Source organism: Parambassis ranga, chromosome 13 (genome assembly GCF_900634625.1).
Source record: "Parambassis ranga chromosome 13, fParRan2.1, whole genome shotgun sequence".
In the NCBI taxonomy this organism is placed as follows: domain Eukaryota; kingdom Metazoa; phylum Chordata; class Actinopteri; family Ambassidae; genus Parambassis; species Parambassis ranga.
In genome coordinates, this window is record NC_041033.1 from 11,300,403 (window position 1) to 11,322,795 (window position 22,393).

At 42.4% G+C, this 22,393-nt stretch overlaps 2 protein-coding genes and 3 non-coding genes across 6 annotated transcripts in view; all 5 read left to right on the forward strand.

Annotated features, from left to right (window-relative positions):
• The first annotated feature begins 2,763 nt into the window (after nt 1-2,763).
• p2ry6 (pyrimidinergic receptor P2Y6) lies at nt 2,764-15,461 on the forward strand. Its single transcript, XM_028419435.1, has 5 exons — nt 2,764-2,827; nt 2,940-3,053; nt 3,136-3,244; nt 12,688-13,103; nt 13,183-15,461. Exons 3-5 carry the CDS (start codon nt 3,221-3,223, stop codon nt 13,853-13,855), a joined length of 1,113 nt encoding a protein of 370 aa, XP_028275236.1. The 5' UTR covers nt 2,764-2,827; nt 2,940-3,053; nt 3,136-3,220; the 3' UTR covers nt 13,856-15,461.
• trnaa-agc (transfer RNA alanine (anticodon AGC)) lies at nt 5,391-5,463 on the forward strand. The gene has a single exon. It is a non-coding gene; the product is annotated as a tRNA-Ala (tRNA).
• trnaa-agc (transfer RNA alanine (anticodon AGC)) lies at nt 6,158-6,230 on the forward strand. The gene has a single exon. It is a non-coding gene; the product is annotated as a tRNA-Ala (tRNA).
• On the forward strand, nt 8,334-8,406 carry trnaa-agc (transfer RNA alanine (anticodon AGC)). Its single transcript has one exon. It is a non-coding gene; the product is annotated as a tRNA-Ala (tRNA).
• Nucleotides 15,462-16,287: 826 nt separating the features above from the next.
• arhgef17 (Rho guanine nucleotide exchange factor (GEF) 17) overlaps nt 16,288-22,393 on the forward strand; it is a 49,131-nt gene continuing 43,025 nt past the window's right edge. Inside the window, exons 1-2 of one of the 2 annotated variants that reach the window (XM_028418812.1) lie at nt 16,288-16,505; nt 16,602-21,891. In XM_028418812.1, the coding sequence (XP_028274613.1) occupies nt 16,741-21,891 (5,151 nt within the window). In that variant the 5' untranslated portion in view covers nt 16,288-16,505; nt 16,602-16,740. Of the gene's footprint in view, nt 21,892-22,393 lie in introns of both variants that reach the window. The other variant, XM_028418813.1, reaches the window with a different exon arrangement.

Consider the following 22,393-nt stretch of genomic DNA (forward strand, 5'->3'; position numbering starts at 1 on the left):
CAGCATTTTGCAGCGTGGAGCAGGAATTTCAGATGGAGGATGTATCATTTCCTCTGGCTGACAGGAGCAGTGTACGCTTTCACTTCTCTCTGAATCTTTCACCAGACATCCAACTGGCTTGTGCAATATCAACTGCCGTACAAACTGCTGAGCAAACATGTTTTATGCACAGTGCCCCACCAAACACACACACATAGCCCCAGTGTTAAAACAGAATATGTCAAGATATCGTCTTGATATTCATACTCCTCCTTCTATTTTTAGTCCTCTTGTTGGGTGATTTAAAATGGTGCATAAACTGAGAACCAGGAGGGAAGTGTCAGAATAGTAGATGTATTGAGTGTTAATGGTAATTGTTATACAGAGGTCCATTACAGAATAACTAATGTATTAATTTAACGCAACGTTTCCTCAGTCGCTGACTGGGATCTTGCAGGATGAATCATGGAGCAGCACTCTGCACAGTTGGATATAATTCTCCTCAGGAGAAACAGGAGCAGAAGAACATTTCTGTTCACTGCATCTTTGCATTTTTAGCTTAATTTTATTATTATATATTATAGTTTTTTTTTATAAATAGTTTTATTTGTAATAAAATTCTGGATTGTTTGTCTTCTTGTGGTTATTGTTTCTTGATATGACCATAAAAAAATCAGACTAATTTCTAATTCTGGATGTGTGGGTCAATACAAGGCACCAAAATTAATAATTATATACAACGACAAAAAGCCTATGAGCCTGAATTGAGTGCAGTAAAATGCATCTCAGGTCCACAGGGTGCTGGTTGAGCTCTGAGGTTTTTGTACTTGCACTTAAAGTTCATAAACACCTGACCTGTGTGAAGCTGCTGCATCTGGATTTGTCTGCTGAGTAAGGAGGAAAGAGAACAACAAGTCATGACAAAACAAGCAGGTCAATGACAAGTAGACGAATTTGTCTTTATTTTTCTACCTCATCTCATTTATATACGTCACATCAAGCTTTCCACCAAGTTAAATTAAGACGTTGGATTCCTTCAGTGGGTATTTGTTTATGCCAATTTGCCTCAGTCAGGTTGTATTATTCAAACATCATCTATATATGCTCCTCTACAGTAGTGACGCCACAGTAGTGACGCCTGTTTGACTTTCCTCTCTGATAGACTGACAGGACGCCACATCCTGACAGTGGAAACATTCTGTGTCTTTTGCCTCTGTAGGTCTTCCATTGAACACATTGACACACGTTAATGAGAACCAGGTAAACAGACGGAGTGCAGGAATTTTCAAACTGTCATTGGTGCTTTCAGCTCACATGAATAAAATACACACTGCAGACATGAGCTAAATCATAACATCCTGCTGCAGATGCCTCTCCAAACACTGGACAAACTGCACACAATAAAACTCATGATCACACACAGTGGCCTTCAGTTGTTTCAGAGAAAGTGTCAAGGACAGATAATCTGGAAAAGTCAGGTGCAGGATGTCTCTCCTACATCCTGAGGTGTTTTAACAGCATTAAAACAGGCATGGCAGATAAAAGAAAGACAATACAGAGATGTGTCATGTTGAAGCTTTCTTGAGTTATTGCAGATGCACAGATAGGCGTAGGCTCAAACTGATAACATAATCTGTTAACACAATCCACAATCATTACGAAATATGCTGCTTCCTCTAGAAAAGCTTCTGTTCTCTGTCTGCACACGTTTTGATTTCAACATAACAAATGTGCTCATTCAAACAGACACATTTATTTCTGTTCAATGCTACAATACATGTTCATATATACATATTCTGTAACACATTTAAATTGAAACTGACCACTAGGTTTATGCACTGTATCAGCCTGAACATTTCAGGGAAATGAACTGTTCAGATGCAGAACCAGTTCTGAAGTGTTATTGTTGTCATGATCATGCCAGCTTTCTGTCAGAGAGTTTTTTCATCTGTCATGTTGTTTTTGCTTCTTTTCCAGTGAGGAATAATTCCTGTAAACAGTTGGATCAGAACACATAAGCATTATCATTTGTTATTTTATGACTCAGACAAAAGTGACTTGTCAGCTAGAAACAATTTAGGATTACACTCTCTCTCTCTTTCTCTCTCTCTCTCTCGCTCTCACACACACACACACACACAGACACATATAAGGCTACTCAAAGAATAATGATTAAAAAAACGAAGTTTTAAACCATGTGTGCGTAAAGTTGGGACTCAAGCCAGTGTAAACAAACCTGAATGCATGGATACAACCATCAGTACTTTCAAGTCAACATATAAGAATAATAAGTCACAAATTAGATACAAATAGTGACTCAAAAACACCATGCGAGCAGACAGCTCTTCCCTGATCAATATACTGACAGATTTATTAATAATAATGCATTGCATTACACAGGACTTTGTTGTTAATAATGAGGAACAAATGCTGCACAGATGAACAGGAGTTACAGCGTGACATCTGGTCATGACTCACAACGCTGTAGACACAAGTAATAAACTGTTTGGAGTCCACTCTGACACAGACATCAGGATAAAAGATAAAAATAAAAGGATAAAAAAAACAATTATTACTCCTGCCTCAAGACAAAGAGAAAGTCCTCTGAAATCTGACCTTCACTGCCTAAACCAAACCAAACAACTAGAGCTGCCAGATAAATGTGTCAGAGAGTAAACTGTGGAGTGTGGAGTTAATATAAAGGTAACTCATGGTTTGATATACGGCCTATGGATGGAGTCCATGCGCTTTGATTTACAAGGGTGCTCACACCGCTGACCGGAACTATGTTTTTGGGGCGCTTGTAAAGGGCACCTGCCGTCCCCACTCACAAAATATAATTCTCGTCGTAAGTATTTGTTAAATAATGTAAGAATATGACGTTTAGGCACAAAGTAATAAATAAATTCGTTAAAACTTTAGTTTTATTTTGAAACCTGTCCTATTTTGTCCTTTTTTAGCATCGTACTCATCGCGCCTGCGTGGCTCCGGCTGTGGCGCGCGCCGTTGAGTCAGTCAGTGAGAGTGTGCGCAGCGACCAGAGGCTCCGCACGGTGCTCCCGCACAGAGACGCGGTTAGTTCAAACCTCGCTTGTTTTCAGTAGAAAAGCTTCCAGGCTGTTCGACGGTAATTTGTTAACACTTCTCTTTCAACAGTTTTCCCCTTGTCACGCTGAACTTGTTTCGGGAGGAGAGCAGCGCAGCGATATAGTGCCATGGCTGAGTTACCAACTTGTTGTTGATGTCCCCGCAGTTGTCGTTCTGGGTAAGTTATTCGATTTGTTTAGGGTTTATTGTCTGCTTTTTTCTCATAGAACCCTCCTAAACGTAACACGTCTAAGCTAAGGGACTGAAAACAGTCGAGTTAAAACACATTTTTCACTTTAAGGGGCATGGCGGCTGTCTTTACATCTTTGCCCTTCATTATAAATGCTGCATACGTAGTTTTATTAACATTTTAATACAAGTGCTACTATGTCCAAGAGACACTAGATGGAATGGAAACACATCTACCCTAAAATGAGTCATTAAAACTGACCCCCTGTCCCATCCCTGGTAGGGGTCCTAATGTTACAGTGAAGAATGATTTATGCAGATGTTTTGTTGTTCTGTCATTGTGCTTGCATCAGATTTGTTGCATTCCTTTCCTGTTTTTCTCCCCACTATTTGCAGACCAGTTCCACATAAATCACTTTTTTTCTGGGAATGCAGTGTATCCTCAGGCAAGGGAACATGCTTTATGATTGACTGTACACCAACCAGGTGTTAATATTTGTGACAGCATCTCTGTTTAGCAGATCATCCAGTAAAGTGAAGGCAAAAACTAGAGTAGAGTCAAAACATATGAAACACAAACTTGCAGCCATAAATCAGACTTTTCCTAACAAAGTTAGTGTACTGTATGTATTAGCATGTAAAAAAGAAAAGATTAAAAAAATATGTTGGTTTTAGGGTTTCTTTCTACTTTTTTAGTTGCTAAAATATAAAGTCTTTACTTGCAAATATGGTTATGGATTGTTTGTATGACAATGTACTATGCTATAAATGTTAAACTGATCGTATTACAGTGAATTAGATGGGGAAGAAAGTTGGCTACTGATATATCAACAGATATACAGTATAGGTATAGCCTACATTCTCACAGTGTGTATTTGGGTAGCTCTCCTCACTGCCACACCAAACAGATGTTAAATACAAGCAACAGACGTTAAGTATGAGCATAAGTGTCCTGCGTGTACTGCAGACAGTGCTGGTTGTAATCAGTAGTGAGCTCAGTCCGTATCTAAATTATCACATGGGGCTGTTTTCTATATTTTCATATAGGATAAAGCACCTGTCAATACCTGCATATAGGACAATATTGACCAGCCATGTAGATCAACTAATATATGGGCTTTAAATTTAGAGTCGCAATTAGACATATGAAAAACAAGCCAGAGATGCCATTTGGTTTGTTTGTATTTATGCATACACACACATATTGTTAATTTGCATCCTGTCTGCTGTAACACCAATGGAAAAAATAACATAATTGCAGTTTTCCAGTAAGGTAAAATCCAATAAAAACAAGTTGTTGCATCACATACATAATAGCCAAAAATAATGTGTCATGTCATGTGTAAAGACCTGGTGCAGTGGGACTTTGGCAACATGATTGTGTTTTTAGTGAAGATTCCTTTCTGCTAGGCAGTGGTCAGGCTTCTGTACTGCTTTGTCTGTCTGACTGGAAACAGAAAACTGAAGTAATAACAGGGCAACGCAGAGAAACAGGGCCGAAGCTGTTTACAGGACAGTTAAATGTACTGCCTTACCTAACTGAGTAAATAGTCAAACGTTCGGTGGCAATTACCCTAAATATACCAGATAAACTGGTAATTAAATGTGAATTTTCCAAGATAAATTTGAATAATCTGGTCTGAGGAGGATTTAGAGAGTTGATTCCAATACTGCACCTTGTTTAAAACCTACTGTATATTGTCAGAGATGCAGTCAGTCAAGAAGACAGTAAAGACATTTGTTTCGGTGCTTCACTGAGTCTTTCACCAGAGCTGCATTTTTATCCCATTTGCACCACAAACCCATGACAACAGTGACCGCATGATACATACTAACTATTGCCTAACACTCTTTTATCTTTTTGACATGCTTTTTGGCTGACAACATGTGTGTATTACAAAGTCACAGGAAAAACATGCTTTTCTCCAATGAACTAATAGAAATTACTAACAGGAGAGAAAAATCAAACAAGGTAGAAAATATTAATGCACTATCAACAAGCAACTGTTATAAATAGGGAGACGTAAAGGGCAAAAAATGGTGTGAAGTGACCATGAGTGTGTTTCTGTTCAAGGTTTGGCTGTGTGACCTGTATGTGTGTTTTTTTTTAGGGCATGTGAGGAGGGGCCTTCAGAGGGGAATTAGCTCAAATGGTAGAGCGCTCGCTTAGCATGCGAGAGGTAGCGGGATCGATGCCCGCATTCTCCAATATTTATGACTTCAAAAACTTGCTTTTAAGGATATTGGGATATCATCTACTGGGATATTTATGGTGAATGTCAAAAGCACTCTTATTTTTAATGCAATGAAAGTAACTAGAACTCCAATTAAAATGTCTGGCCAGGGTGAAATATTTGAAGTCTAAAGTCTGATTCAAATGTACATGAATTAAGTTTGGGTTTTGTTTTTCACTAGCACAGCATGTTTTAAAAATCTTTTCAAGATTTAGAATAGAATAGAGTAGAATAGAATAGAAAATACTTTATTTATCCCAAGCTGGGAAATTTTGAGATTTAAAGAGTTTCAACAGACTGGGACATACCTTTAACACTAGCATAAAAAACAGTTGCAGACTTATTCTTTGTCCAGCAATTAGTAGTACCAGTATTAAAGGTTTCTTCTAACAAAGTATAGTATTATTATAGTATATAGTATTATTACTGAGCATTACTCAAACGTAGGACAAATGTGCATACCTTAAGTGTGGATTTTAAGTATGATCATTTTCTTTCTGTGCAGTAGATTGTCAGAGGAATTAGCTTGCTTAGCATGCAGGAGGTAGAGGGATAGATGTTGCCATTCCCCACAACAGTTTCTTTTGAGTTTTGAAATTTCAGCTTTATTTTTTATCTTGTAGTCCGTTCTTTTTCCTGCTCTCCGCTGTTTTTTCTTGCAAGAAGGAGGGGAATTAGCTCAAATGGTAGAGCGCTCGCTTAGCATGCGAGAGGTAGCGGGATCGATGCCCGCATTCTCCAGCTATCTTTATGACTTTAAAACTTAAAGAACATGTTTTTAAGGATTGGAAATGTTCCACTTGCAATTAAATATTTTATGGTGAAATCCTAATAAAATATAGAATATGTGAGCTTGGAAAGGAGAACATTCTCATTCTCAGGAAAGCTGTGCAGTTCAGTACAACTATGTGGACAGAAAAATATGCACAGAGGAAGTAGATGATGTCTTTTTACTTCTTTCACATTCTTTTCAACATGTGGTCACAGGATTTTGTATAAAGAATAGCTGATCTGCTGTCTGTAGATACATGCCAAGAAAGACTTGTACATGTACATGCATCAACACGTTAAAGGCAACAAGTTATGGCTAATTAGCAACAGAGCAATGTGCAGCCCTGTGTGGGATCACTTTTGAAAGCACTCCTGTTCACCTGTAACCTTTTAGTGGTTTGGAAGCATTATGTTGTAGAAATCAGTTTAGTAATATTTTTGAAAAGACAAAGAAAATAGAGTTTTGTTTAAGTGTGACATCTATGTATATAAGTGATGGTCCAATATTTGAAGTCATTTTGAAGTGTTGATGAAGATTCTCAGTCATCCAGGTCATATTCGTAGAGGCGATTGAAGCAAGGCATCTGGACTTGTATAGTTTCATTTTGAAGTGAATATTGCAGGCGTGTCTCATGCAACAGGCACCTAGCAGCTTTACAATCTCTTTGACCATATGGCAGGCATGTGGTGTGCTTATGTTGGAACAGCAGTTTTCCACATCGTCTATCTATCTATCTATTTATGGTGCAGCTGATTAGTTTCTGTGTAATGGTGCCTGTCCTTTGGATTAATACTCTGGTTCTGTCCTGTGGTACTGTAGATAATTAGTGCAGTATGCTTTTTTATATCTGACACAGTTAGCTGTGTCGACATTTGCAGTATGCAACTGTGTGTGTTTGCACAATGTTTGTTGTTTACCACAGGAAAAGGGGATGTTTCTGTTGTCTTGCTAATGTATGCAGGTTTTGTATGATTGTGTGTGTGTCAGCCTGATATACGTCTGCTGCATTTTAGCCTGTTTTCAAATGTGTTTGCAAATTCTAATTCGAATTGCTGACAAAGATCCTTGTTAATTACAGTATTAAATCAACTCATCTACAGATGCATATACACATTTTCGAACTTCACTTTCCTTTTGCTTGTGGTCTTTCCCTTTAACCTGACCAAGTGATAGACTGACCTATCCTTGTAATTTTTGAGGTGCCTGATGAAGTTGGACGTTGTTGAGCTGGCATCGTTTATCCTGACGTCACACACTTTGCAGGCTGCTGTTCGCTTGTCATCATATGCAAATGTTAATCACAAATATCACAACTACAGAAGTCACCATGGTCTGTGTTGATTTAAAACCTGTGGCCATGTTTTACATTGCACATAATAACACATTGCAAAAACTGAAATAAATGAAGTAATAAGTAATAAATGAATATTGTTCATGAGTCATAACACCCAAGTCAAGTCTCAAGTCAAGACCTACATTTATACCTTGGCTTTTAGTTATATTCATAGCTGTTTGTGTCTGGCTTATGTATTATTTTATTGTATGGTTTAACTTACTGGACTTTGTTAATGTAATAGGCACTTTTCTTTGGTTTATTGTTTATATTATTTTTAGGTTTTATTTCCATTTCCTATGTTTCCCCACGCTGCAAAACTTGGTGAAAGTAATGATGGCGTTTCCTTGGTTTGTGTGTCTTATCCTGTTCCTATTTATCTTATTCACACAGTGAATAATAAGACAATATGTTGTCCTTGATTTATAATCAGTTAAATTCATTCGTCAGTGTTCCATATTTGTCCTGAGATGCAGTCACAGTCTATCATGGTTTATAAATAATCTTGTGTCACACTCAACCCTGCCCTTTGGCAGACCTCAAGGCAGTGAGTATGCAGCAGCGTATATATCTTGTCAAAGCATATGTCTCAGAGAGCGAGATAAACAGAGTGCAGTGTGAATGAGTGTCCCTGTCTGTCTGGTAACTTTACTCCTGTGGGTGGGACTAGGGGTGTGTACATCTGAACAACATGTCATTTTGGGCTTTTTATAGCCTCACAGCTGGCTTCACAGCCGTCGGGGAATTAGCTCAAATGGTAGAGCGCTCGCTTAGCATGCGAGAGGTAGCGGGATCGATGCCCGCATTCTCCAATTAGCTTTTCATGTTCTCATCTTTATTGTTATAACATTTTGCTGTAATCGTACATGTACAACAAAGCACTGATAGAGCAGTATGATAAATACACAAATACTTTTGTCAATCTGTCAATATATACAACTATCCAGCACAGTATTGTCACTATACTACTTTACACTACAATAAAGCAAGAAAAGACAGTAAAAAACAAGGAGCGAAGTACATGTTAACACTATGTTTGACAGGGGCTGAGGTTATGTGGTTAAGTGAGTTATTTTGCTGGGGGGAATAGCGCAACTGCACTATGAGACTGAATACAGCATGTTGGAGTGTTACGTAATATACAGGGAGGGGAAGGGATGGTAAGGCTCTGTGGAGTGGGGGTGGGGGTGGTAAAGCTCTGGGGGGTGGGGTGGTCAGAATAAAATAAGATTGACTTGATCTGATTTGATTGAAATAAGTAGGTAACATTGCAAGATTTGACAGACATTTCAAAACTTCAGGTATCTTACAGAATCAGCATTGTCCCACATAAAATGTTGTGAGGAGAACATGTATGGACAGCCTTGGACAAATCTTATAAATGTGTGGGCAGAAAAAACCTACATTGAGTCATGGAACATGTTGATGCTTTCACACCCATAATGGCATGATATGGATAATTCCTGTGAAGGCTGGTGAGCAACCTTTTAATTGGTGTTTGCTGGTGAAAATCTGTGGCTTGAAATGACCTCATTACACACATATTTTTTTTATGTCTTGAGAATCTACCGGTAAAGATTTTTCTTACCTAAATATTTGTTTTGGCATTACAGTAGCTGCAGAAATGTTTGTATTTACAATCTATACACATCTCTGTGTGTGGGGATTTACATTTACATTCAGAGGCCTCAAATGCGGTTTGCCGTCTAAAGATTAGAAACATGACCATACAAAAATCCCCACACATGCTTCAGGTTTTAGAAATGCTCTTTAACCAGCTATACTCTGTTTACTGCACAGTATAATGGCAGACACATGTCTTTATATACATTTGGAATTTATATTTTCAATAAAGGTTATGCCTGTTCATGTTTTTAAGTGAAATGCATCTATTGCATTTAGATTTGTGACAGTCGTAAACATGCATTCTACAGTTTCCATCAAGTTTATGCACAACAAAGAAACAAAAAGAAGAAGCAAATTGACCATAAAGAGGTTTTATATTTCTATTTTCCCCCATCGCTACTTAATTTAAGGCAAAAGTAACACCCGTCTGTTAATTTGTCATGATCAATATCCTCTGTCACTGATAATATATGATTATCTCTACCACAGTGCTGGTCTTAATGAGGCAGAGATAATCAATATAGCAATCAAAGCTGTTTTTGTTTTAGTTTGCAGCTTTTATTTCTCTTTTTTTGTTACCAGTAATTTGCTTGCCCCAGCTTGTAGGATTTGTTTTTCCTGTCTTGTGAGATCTGCACCATGAAAACAATAGACCTTGCTTATTTCTTTAATAATGTGAATAATATGTGTGGCTTTATGTCACTACTCAAAGTTTTGACATATTCCCTCCATATGCATGCCAACATTATAAATACAAACTTCTCAGGAATAGGATACTTAGTGGCTGCTACTTTTCATGGCTGTCCAGTCACTGTTGATGGTAATTGTTGTCAATTGTGACAATAGGATAGTTTTTATGTGTCATATGGATGCAAACAATGAGTTATTTTTTTATGCTGTAGTTGGCCCGACTACCATTTTTATTGGCTCAGTAGAATTTTCAACCCTACTGCATACACAAATATTCTTGTAGTGTCATTCAGTGTACCAGAATGAACTGTGTGCAAACACGTGGTCCTGTGTATTTTAAAGCACACATGAGTTTTCTCAGGGTTGCAAATGGCAGCAAACAAAGAAGGCTACTTTTAACTTAATAGCAGCAGAGGGAGACTGCAATTGCAGAGAAATGGTAGCAGAGGTACCACCCATGTCCGGTCCTGGTGCTCTCAGTGGCTCAGTTTCTGCAGACCAATGAGCTGTAGCCTTGGCATCTCTCCACTACATTTCCTCAGCATACACCTTGACTTCTAGTAGACTGTGGCTTTGTCCAAATCTTTCCCTGAAGGACTGGCTCACAGTCTTCTCTAATTCATCCCGAAGGTGTTCTGTCAGGTTGAGGTCAGGTCTGTGAAGGCCAAACAAGTTCTTGCACACCAGATTCGCTCATCCTTGTCCTTATGGACCTTGCTTTGCGTACTGGTGCACAGTCATGTTGGAGTTTGGAGGTCTGTAGTTGACTCTGCACAAGGTTGGCGACCTCTGCGCATTAAGTGCATCCGCTGACCCTGCTCAATCATTTTACATGGTCTACCACTTCGTGGCTGAGTTGCCAAGCACTTCCACTTTGTTATAATGCCACTGACAGTTGACTGTAGAGTATTTAGTACCAAGGAAATTTCACAGGTGCACTTGTTGCACATGGTGCATCCTAGCACAGTACTACGCTGGAATTTACTGAGCTCCTGAGAACCGCCCATGCTTTCACAAATGTTTGTAGAAGCAGTCTGCATGACTAGGTGCTTGATTTAATACACCTGTGGCCATGGAAGTGATTGGAACAATTATCAGTTATTTGGATGGGTGAATGAATACTTTTGGCAATATAGTATATTAGTTTGCTGTGCAAAATGCAAATTTTGGGCAGCACCAAGAACACCTCTTTGGCAGAAGAGACTAGGAATCCTGTAGTTCTCAAAGTTAGCCCACAAAATTAGTTTTAAAGCCTTTGGGGCAGTTCAGGTTTAACAAATCAAAAATTTGAATGTCACCATATATGAGTGTATGAGTCATTTCCAGCAGTCCATTCTTGTTTATTCGGTGTAGTGAAATGTTTTATGATTTGTGGCACACTGCCCTATTCACCTCCTCCACTCCTTCAATCTAACAGGAATTACGAAATTATATCTCAGAATCTTTGCTTTCTCAGACACAGAGGAGTTGACTTCCTAAAAGCACATACTCAGACTGTTTTAAGCAATTCTACAGGACACCACACACTTACAAACTGCTAACCGCTTTCCTGTAGGAAGGGTGTAAGTTGTGAAATGTTGTGAGTCACAGTCTGTCACGGCTGTGGGGGATGTGCCTTAATCCAGTCACTTACGCAACTGAATGCTGCCATGAAGGAAATGGATATGACTGATGATGGAGCTGCAGTAATTAAGATTGTTGATTAATCTATAGCAGCCAGCTCCAGACAGTGTGTGGTGTGAGTGGGAGCTCAGACAGTCTGCAGTGGTTTTCATTTCAATGGTGCTCTGCTTACACTTGTTAGAAACTGATGCACAGATGAAATAATAATAATCTAATTGTCTGGATCTCATTATATTGGTATTCTTTTCATTGGTGTCATTTTTCAGCCTAGCAGCTACTACTATTAAAACACAGTGACCATCTTTTTGAAGTGCAAGACTTTTGCGATGGAGATGGAACATGCTAGATTAATGTTTGGACAATGTGTAATTAGTCTCACCATTGCTGCTGTCACCCTGTTATGAGTGGCTTCAACATACACACAATGTGCACCCAAAATAGACGTAAGTATGGACGGTGTGCATGGAATGGAGGTGGACAGAGATGACAGTACATGACAATGAAATGAAATTAGTGTATTTACTAAGGCAGATACTTTTACTACCATTAGTAGTTAACAATTTATCGTATTATTTCATTTAAAAAAACAATGGTGAAAAAAAATGGTAGAATCAGTGGTGCTTTGCTTTCTTTATTTAAGTCTATGTAGTCTGCACCCTACCCCTGGTGTAGGTCATTTATAAAGTATTTAGAGGGTCTTGTGCCAAATTCAGTGATAAAATGTTGCCTTATAAAGTCCTGCGTTGACAAGATGACCACTTCTCTTGGACAATATCAAACAAATACAGGTCTCTTGTGCCCTCTGGTGGAGTGTGTCATTTTAAATATTACATACAGTCACATAATTTCAGGGTTCATAGAGCTGTTTGAATTCCTTTGTTCACTTTTTATATAAAAGAGTCTAAAACCCGCCCCGACAAAGACACAGTGAGTTGGAGATGATTGGCACATGAACATGCAACAGGTTACCATTAATGAGCATTCGCTGGATATTGATAAATATGTTTTTACCACAGCTGTAAGGCACTGGAAAATCCTGAAAATTTGACTTTGAAACAGTGTATGAATACTTTGATTAGAGTATAATCACACTTTCCTGTAATTATTTAATTTACTATCATTAAAGTAATAAGTTTCCCTGTTTGTTTCCACAGAATATGAAGATGCCAGATTCATTTGACTCCCACGCTGCAGAAAGTCTCATCTCCAAAACCTTCTCTTTGGAGCCATACACAGCACACAGCTTCAGCTCCACCACTAGTAACATCAGCAACATCAGCAGTGGGAGCACCCTCAGCTGCACCTACAAGGAGGACTTCAAGCGTTTTCTACTCCCTGCTGTGTACACCTTTGTCTTTTTGCTTGGCCTTCCTCTCAACGCTGCAGTCATACTGAAGATATGGAGAAAGAGGCCCAACCTGTCAAAGAACAACATATACATGCTGAACTTGGCCTTAGCAGACTTCCTGTATGTGATGTCGCTCCCATTGCTCATCTACAACTATGGCAGTCATGATTACTGGCCCTTTGGGGAGTTTGCGTGTAAGCTGGTCAGGTTTCAGTTTTACAGGTGGGTTAGTCTCTGTTTATAGCTGTGTGCAGAACAAACGCAATTCAGTGCAATAATATTTTCTCTTTTCCTGTTGCAGTAACCTTCATGGCAGCATCCTGTTCCTCACCTGCATCAGCATGCAGCGTTATATGGGCATTTGCCATCCACTCGCGATGTGGCACAAGCAGGGTGGTCGCAGGATGGCGTGGTGCATCTGTGGAGGGGTGTGGGTAGTGGTTGCTGTCCTGTGTGCACCAACCTTTCATTTCGCTGCGATAGGAATGCAGCGCAACCGCACTGTGTGCTATGATTTAAGCACACCAAAGCGCTCCATGGACTACTATCCTTATGGGATGGCTTTGACTTGCCTTGGCTTCCTGTTGCCTTTCATGGCTGTGATGGTCTGCTACTGCCGGATGGCCCACATCCTCTGTCGTCCTGTGTCCTACCAGGGGGTCTCCATAGCCACTGGGGAGAAGAGGGACAAGGCAGTGAGGATGATCATTGTCGTGGCGGCTGTGTTCTGCATAAGTTTCGTTCCGTTTCACCTCACAAAGACCATGTACTTGGTGGTGCGTACTCTGCATGATGCACCCTGTGAGATGAAAAACTTGTTTTCAATTATCTATAAGAGCACCCGGCCATTTGCCAGTATGAACAGCCTGCTAGACCCCATTCTGTTCTACTTCACCCAGCCACGCTACCGCCAGAGCACCAGGAGGTTTGTGCTCAGAGTCACCACACTCAGGGGCAGGGGCACCAGTGTGTGATGTTTCTTGTCTGCACATCAGGGATGGAGCCTAGCCTGGTGGTTTAAAATATATCCCCAGCTTTTTACCTTCACTCATTTTACCTGCTGCTGGTTCAGGAATCCTGAAACACTAGACACTCTTCAATGAAATGTTGAGTCTTCATCTCAATATTACTGCAGTTAAGGAATACTCTGACACCTGGTCTTATTGACAGCAGGTGAGGGCATTGACACCCTGTGTTGTACCTCTGAAGAGTATTCTTTCAGAGACCACTTTGCACTTAAATGTAAAGGAGAAAATGTTCCCATTTTTTTTAACTGTGACGTGGACAGTAGAACAGATATGATTGTAAAAATGTGTGACATTGAAGTAGAGACACACTGTTAATGCCACGGTGGCACTAAACCACAAAAAATTGTGATTAAATCTAATGTTAGAATTTGATGGAGCATATTTGTTTGTGTGTGTACCAAACATATGTGATTGGTTGCTCTATATGTTTTCATGTGAAGTTGCATGTCTTTTATGGTGACACAACAGTGACATGTTCTTCACTGTAAGACATACTGTTGCATGTTGTCACCACTAGATGGTGTAAGCCACACTTGCATGTTGCACTTAGCTTAGATCCTCCACACTGTTTGATATCTAACTTATAACATCAAACTTTGTCATGAGTGGGTTTTCTCCACATGTTCTTAAAATGTTCTAGTGACTGAGGGATCCATGTAAAAGTTTGTGCAATTGTAAAGACTTGGCCAGTATAAATAGGTTTAGCACTGCTTTGTTAACTGGAAACAGTTTACATTTATACAGTACAAGAGAGGAACTTTAATATGTTGAAGCTCCACCACAGATGTACATAAATGACTGAGTTACTGATAATCAGTTATGTGGTAATTTTATGTTCATGAAATGAACACGACATTGTAAATGTGCATTTAGATGGACAGTAGTGTACATAAAGCAAATCTAGAGTCTAGTTGATCACCTTTTTATTTCTTAGTGTTTTAGTCTAAGCAGTCTTAATTTAATGACTTTTGGCCTTGTATTGTGCTGCTTCCCGTACAGTTTACTTTGAAAAGGATCAAAACAGCTTATATTCATTTCTTATGACAAAAAACATTTTACTCATATTGAACTTACAGACAGACATTTTATCTACTGTAACTAAACTGTGAAATTTGTTCTTTTTGAGAATGTGAGTCCTTTAAAGCTACTAACCAGGCAAAAAAATGAGAGGTATCCGTTTGATGTAAACATGTCTTCTGCATTTAAAATGCAAGAAAACACCTTGACCATTATATTAACATTTAGATCGTCCTAATGTACGTGTCTGTATAAAGTGAATATTCAGTGATGTAATGGACTGTAAGTTGTTGTCCTGGCTTCATCACAAACTACAGCCTTGTTTGTGATGTCTGATTTATTGCTGTTTTTTTTACTTGCCGCCTGCGTGCGGTCAGTAGGGTCTGTGCACTGTGCAAACATTGTGTCAGTATTAAGTAGAAGAATTATGTTTTTTGTAAAAAACTGTCAAAATGTATCTTGTTCCATAAATGTCAAGTAAGATTTATGTGTTAAAATGCAGGCTCTTAGTCGATGTTTGAAAATATTTCTGTTATTGTAAAAGTAACTGAAAATAGCCATTAAAAAGTCATGGAAGCAACATCAAGTGTCTATTATTTGGGATATTATTAGAATAAAGTTGGAACCCTGCACTTTCACTACTATCAAAACAAAAACTTTTTAGTGATTTTCTCCTGTCCATCCTCCCCCAATCTGTGACTTTTCACGGGCCCTCCTCTGGGGGGCGCTGCAGCCAGCATCCTACCTTCCCCCTGAAGGAAACTGAAACGTAGAATTCCCCTTTGGAACAAAAGAACCTGTTAAGCAGACAGCCACATGGGAAGCACCACAGAGGGGTTATTGTGCATGAGTGAAAACTTTTATCTTTGCCCCCACCACCACCACCACCACCACCTCTCCCTGAGTGCTGACACACTAAATTCACCATCATCCCACACTGTGCTGCAGCTTCTGCTGAGTGTGCACGCTGATGTAAAGCTAAGCATCAGGCTCTGACTTCTATCTTGATCCTTTTCAGTAAAACGCAGTGTGCATCTTATAGAGCAGTGCACTTTACCGTTTAGAACTTCCTTCAGAAGTCTCCATATTGTACAAAAAAAAAAAACTCCACAGCAGCTCTTAAGTGTCCACTTACTTGTCCCAAACTTCTAACAGTGCCATTGTGTTTTTTTTCGCAAGGGAAACGGCTATAATTACATCCAGTTAGCCCACAGTATCTCCCCTCTGCTATCAAAAAAGAAAAAGCTTTTCCTCTCAATCCCCAAGGGGGCTATGACAGCCCCTATACCCCTAGTCCCCGCCCACCCCCTCTGCCCTATCTCAGTCATTAACATGCAAAAAAACAACACAAGTCACGGAAAACCAAACCATGCCACAAAATGTGTAATCCACAAACAGTCTGCGAATGAACAGTGACTGATGCGTTGGGCCCGTGCAGGCGTGCGTACCTGGCGATGGGCAGAAACAGCAGAGAGGTAACAATGGACAAGTTGTGTTTGTAAAGAAGTTTTGGCCAAAAAACTTGTTGCGCGTTTTCTCCCTGCACGGATGCGGGTTATTTTCTTGGAGCCGACAACATGTAAGTTTTGATAAGAAGACAGCTGCTCACTCCCTGAACAAGTTTGTACATTTTGAAGTGTTGCCAGCAACTTTTTTTGTTTTGTTTTTAAAACAGTGCTTGTTGTAGAAGTTTGAGGAGTTTTGTCTTTAATGCTGCGGTGGGAAATGGACCACAACTCATTAAGGGGCTTGGATGTGTTATATCCGCGGAGCTAAAATGTGTGTGTGAACTGCAACAAAGAAAGACATGAACAATGGCAGAAGGAGAGAGGAGGAATACGACTGTGTACCGCAGCGTCTCTTTTAAAAAGTTGGGGTCCCGGGGAGCCAACAGGAGTGAAGACCAACAACACAAATCAGAGGATTTGGAGGCAGCTGGCGTCGCCCTTCCCCCGGAGCCCAGCAAAGCAGAACAGCCCTTAGCGACGCGTAATGTCAGTGTGTCAAGAAAAGTTTCCAAAATCTCTGCCGCCACCGCTGCCAGCCTCCCAACCGCAGACCCAAAGAGAGGCTGCTCCACTCTGCACTCCTCTATTTCTCCATCCATCCGCCAGCTCACTGAGAAGTTCAGCAGCAGCAGCAGCAGCGGCTCCGCCAGGACCCACGGAGCCTCACCGGCAGACGGTGCAGTGGAGACGCGGGGGAGCAGCACACTTCCCCGGGCCCGAGGCTCCAGGAGAGAGGGGTCTGCTTCTCGTACATCTTTTTACGAGGACAGCGGTGGTGGATATTTCCAAGATAGCGATACTGCTACTGCTGCAGAGTGTCTTTCTGACAACAAAGTGCTAAAGTTTCACTCTGGCACTGACTCAGTGTCGGGCTCGGACTCGGAGAGGAAAAGTGAGGCACGGATTTTTACACGTTTATCAACCGACAACAGCTCTGGTAAGAGAGATTATTCACAGATCAATGCACGCCCCTCTGATCACAGAAAGACTCTGACTACAGATGAAGAAGAGGATGTTAGCGGTAAAGAGATTCATTCACCCTGTAAGCCTCACAGAAGTTATCTGTCTGCACACCACAGTGACTTCAGTCCCCTGCACTCTGACAAGTGGCCCAGTGTTAGCAAAATTAGACGCATTTTTGATGAGAGACAAAGCAAGCAGCAGAAGCCTGACAGCAGAGGTCATCTGTGTGAGTTAAACCTCAGTGAAAGTGCCCCTCAGTCCGACAGGAGTGACAAACTGTCACCTTGCAGCTCTGCTAATGAAGCCAGCAGCTTGTCTTTGCATGACAAATGCACAGCAGGAGCACAGGGCAGAGAAGGTCGTACTGTTAAAGACGCTTTTAGTTTTGGTATGGACTTTAACTTCAAAGCTGACCGCCATCAGCACTCAAATGACGAGGAGGTCGACGTAGAGAGCCAGACTAACAAAGCGCCTGGAAGAAATACTTTTCAGAGCAGCAGCGGTGGCAGTTGTGTTCACACTGGGGGTAGTCGCTACCATAGGATTTACTCATCTCCACACAGATCTCATAGTCCCAGCACTGAAGCAGAGGCAGCCTGTAAGACCCCCAGGACGACAGGATTGACATCTGACCCCAATCGTGACCTTCAACCCCCTGCTACTTCGTCTTCGAGTCGATCAGGGAGTGCAGAGACCTCCTCCTGCACCTCCTCTCTTCACCACTCGACAGTGAGGGAGAGAAGGGATAGACAGGGGGTCGGGCTGCCCAGGGATAGTTTACATTCCTCACATAGCTCCTCTAGAGCACCAGCCCCCACCCCCTCCTCCCCCTCTTCTGCTCCAGCTCCAGATAAAGCTATTACCTCCTCCTCCTCCTCTACTGTAGCACCCTCCACTGAGCTAAGAGTCCCAGCAAGATTTGTTTCCCCTCTCAGCTCCCGCTGGAGGTTTAGCTCTGGAGACGAAGAGGAGGAGCACACTAGAAAAAGAAGAGGAGGCGGTTGGAGCGATCCTTCCACCTCCTGCAGAGGGGGAGACAGGGGTGCTACAGACCGAGGAAGCAGCTATTTATCCCGCAATAAAAATGGCTGGTGGGGTGCAAAGGGTATTGGCAGGTCTTCAGGCAGTGAGGAGGACAGTCCTAGTTCTTTAGGCTCCCACTGTCGAGAGGCTGTGCGCCGACGTTCGCTGAGAAAGAAGAAGAAGGTCAGTGGGGCTGCTTTAGCAACAGGCCGTGATGATTACAATGATCATGATGGCGAGTCTGAAGACAGTGACAGTGACATGGCCTTGACAATGGATCACTCAGAGAGGCACCACCAGCCAAACACCGGAGGAGAGTTTGTAGGGACAGTAGTTCGGAGTCTTTCAACAAGAGAGCACAGCATTCATAGTAACAGAGCCAGGGTACAGCAATGGGAGCGCATCTCCTCCTCTGTAAAGCCCACATCACTTCCTGGTGTATCGCGTGTGTCAAAGGTCAACATACCACCGTTTGTTTCCAGTCCTGGTGGTTCACGTTGCAGCAGCCGATACTCAAGCACTGAGACGTTAAAGGAGGAGGACCAGGCATGCTGTGCTAACCGCGCAGCTGCATCCTCATCTGTGCTGAGTAAAACTTACCATGGGAATTTCACCATGTACCGCTCCCCAAGCTTTGGCCATGGGGATAACTTCTCCCGGACTCCTGTGCGTGTGCGCCCCAAGATTGTGCCCACAGTAACCTCCATAACAAATGTTCTGGCCAGAGAGGGCGGGGTTAGGAGTGGTGAGAGCATAGAATTAAGGAAAACAGCGGCAGAAGGGAGCAGGGTGAATGACAAGGACAAAGCCAAAATGTCCACGTCCAACCCTGATATAACCTCAGAAACTATGACACTTTTAAGTTTTCTGAAGTCTGATTTGTCAGAGCTCAAGGTGCGGAAAACGAGTGGCGGGGACAGATCTGGGGTTGTGGAGGTCTCATCGGTTTACAGGAAGGGCCCAGGGACCCTTCTACCGTCTGGCCGCCGTCCATCCTTGAAAGACCTGACAGCCACTCTGCGGCGTGCAAAGTCTTTCACTTATTCAGACAAACCTACACCATCTGTGAGGTGCTACTTAGCAGGTGGCACCACAAAGAGGAGCTCCTCTGAGCAGCAGCTTGACTTGGATGGAGAGAGCGGTGGAGGGAGGGTGATGTTATCAGACAGGGAAGTAGAAAGTGATGGGGGTGATTTTAGGTTTGGGAGAGGACATAGGATGAAGGATTATGGATTTGATGATGATGATGAAGTGATGCCAACACCTTTGCAGGAGAGGTATGTACAGGAGGCCAGGCAGGTTATCCGAGATATCTGCCAGATGAGTACTAGAGAAGATGACGATAATGATGTTGATCTAATGAGAACTGACGATAATTCAGGGGATGAATGTTTACAGGTGAAGAAAACAAATGAGGAGAAGGAGAAGGCCGGAGGGAACGTTAAGAATGAAGCAAGGACAGATCAAGAGGCTGAGTTTGAGAACACAAAAGACAGGGATAAACATGAGAGGGAGAGAGAGAACAGGGAGAGGGAGAGGAGTGAGGGGGATCGACAAAGTATGCAATTGGAGAAGCTAAACAGCAGGGGCACAGAGCACTGGGAGAAGGCAAAGAGACAGAGCAGAGAGCTGGAGAGAGTCTTACTGAAGGGTGACTCGGAAGAAAGCATGTTCTACGACCGCTCTGTGGATGAACTTTCAGGCCACGAGTCGAGTTTGACAGATGAAGGGATTGTGACTGAGCCAGAAACAGGCCCTGGTGACCTCTCTGAAAGGTCATTCCTGGGCTCCGCAGGGGTTAATTTAGGATCAAGAATAGCAAGGGATGTGCTAGGGCAGCCCGTTACTGTATGGAAGCAGCTAGCTCTCCATGAGGCAGAAGGATTTAAGCAGGACGGAGAAAAAATGACTGAAAACAGCTTCGGTTGTACAAACCGTCTGAATGAAGGCGCTCTACCTCACTCCTTGCCTCTGCCTGCCCGTCTGGCTCAGAGTGACAGCGTCATCATGGAGCTGAGCAACGCTGCCAGTGAGGGGACCCATGCCAGCAGTGCTGTGTCACAGGGGTCAACAGCAGCTACAGGAGGAGGAGGATTTGAAACCCCCACAACCCCAAGTGCTCTTCGTCGAAGGCGCAAGTTCTCCCCATCTGGTAACAACAACACAGGCTCTGATTCCAGCAATGGCAGTAATGTAGAGTCAACAATAGCAGCTGTAGGGAATGGGGAGTCTACAGTGTACCGCTCTCTCAGTGACCCCATGCCTCAGCGGCGCTGCTCTGTGGCAGAAGAAGGGAATAACAATTTTTCTTCTGTGGACAGTAACCTGCTAGGATCATTGTCTGTCAAAGGAGGAGGTTCTCCGGAGGCCACTGCTGTGACCTCCTCATCAGAATACAAGGGCAGTGTAGCCAGTGATTTATCAGTATACAGTGATGGTGGGCTTCGTGATGAGAGCATTCGCGATTACAGTGGGGTGATCAGAAACATCGTTGCTGAGCCAGGTGCAATGGACAGATTGATGACAGATGACCACAGCAATGGCAAAGCCCCTAAGAAAAAATCCTTCAGTGACCCCAGTCGCCGTAGCGATGCCCCTTTACTTACCCAGAATGACTCTCAGTCCAGAGGTCAGACTGGCAGCACTCAGCCAATCAGCGAGCTGGATCAACCTGGTCAGATTCTACCTTCCAGCAGTGAGCCAATCCTGAGTGAGCAGAGAGAGGAACTGTGGGAACCAGAGGCTAAACACACACAGCCAACACAGCAGCAGCAGCATGCTAACAGCAACAATAAAGTGAGGAAGGCTCGCTCCCAGTCAGAATGCTCCCCTCCCTCTGATAACCACGCACATGAGGACGATGATGTTATAGACCAAGATGGAGAGGAGGAGGTGCAGAAGTTTAACTTTGACCTGAAACTAGCTGAGGTTCTGTCTCCTAGAGTGATTCGCCGGACCACCAGAAAGCGTCCAAACAGACTGGCATTTTTCCCCCATGAGGACCCATTTGAACCCACAGAACTGGGTTTAGATGGGCAGGAGGACCACTGCAACCTCACTCCTCCTCTTCCCCCTACACCAATGCAGTCCAAATCCAGAACAATACCCAAGCATGTCCGCCATGCCAGCGAACCCACCACCTTCATCCCTATATCCCCACCTCCACAGCTCCAGCCTCTGAAAGAAGCAGAGTTCCACATATCCCGAAAAGAACCACCAACCTCCAGTAAGCCTCCAGGAGACGAGGCGCCATCTCTGGAGGATGTGACACAGAAATATATTCTGGAACTAAGCACACCTGAGAGGGACACTGAGGGCCCAGGGCCTCTTCCAGGGGCCAAGGATGGAGTGTCAGCCTCAGAGGGGTCCACTGAGAGCAGCACCAGTGGGGTTACAGAAGCCGGAACTCAGAAGAAGGGTAAAGAGGACACTACGCCCGGGCCTGCTCCACAGAGGACCAAGCCCAGAGTGGTGAGTTCAGATTTTTATTGTCTTGGGTGTGTGTGTGTGTGTGCGCACGCATGTGGTCCTGATGTTTTTGTGCTCTGATGGTTTCAGTTTCAAATTGGCTGCTTCATCGTGTCATTGTTGGCTGCTACAGAACCACACCCAGTCCTACACACTCAATTGTTTTGTTGTAGAGTGATTGTATTGTGCTCTTCACACAACAAGGACACACTCTGTCTCATATATAAATGCTGGATTTTTAGTGTTATATACAAGAAGTGCAGTCATACACCTTGTGTTGTTCTATATTGGTGCCTCGGTTTATGGTTAGACCCAGTGCATGTGTGTGTGTCAGTGTTTTTATGAAGTGCTGTGAATCAGGACTCGTATGGTTAGCTTCAGAGTCCATTTGTAAGCAGGGCTATAACACAGAAGCCATTACAGGCTGAGCTGTGTTAAACAAACATCAGAGGATGTTTTTAGTTTGATTAAACAAGCCACAGACAAAAGGCATTAAAGAATGGAC

What these genes read in the sequence shown, in the direction of transcription:
- p2ry6 (XM_028419435.1), top strand. Translation starts at nt 3,221, where the DNA reads ATGTCCCCGCAGTTGTCGTTCTGG. An exon ending in CCCCGCAGTTGTCGTTCTGG is followed by an intron (nt 3,245 to 12,687) that starts GTAAGTTATTCG and finishes TTGTTTCCACAG; the next exon opens with AATATGAAGATGCCAGATTC. An exon ending in GTCAGGTTTCAGTTTTACAG is followed by an intron (nt 13,104 to 13,182) that starts GTGGGTTAGTCT and finishes TTCCTGTTGCAG; the next exon opens with TAACCTTCATGGCAGCATCC.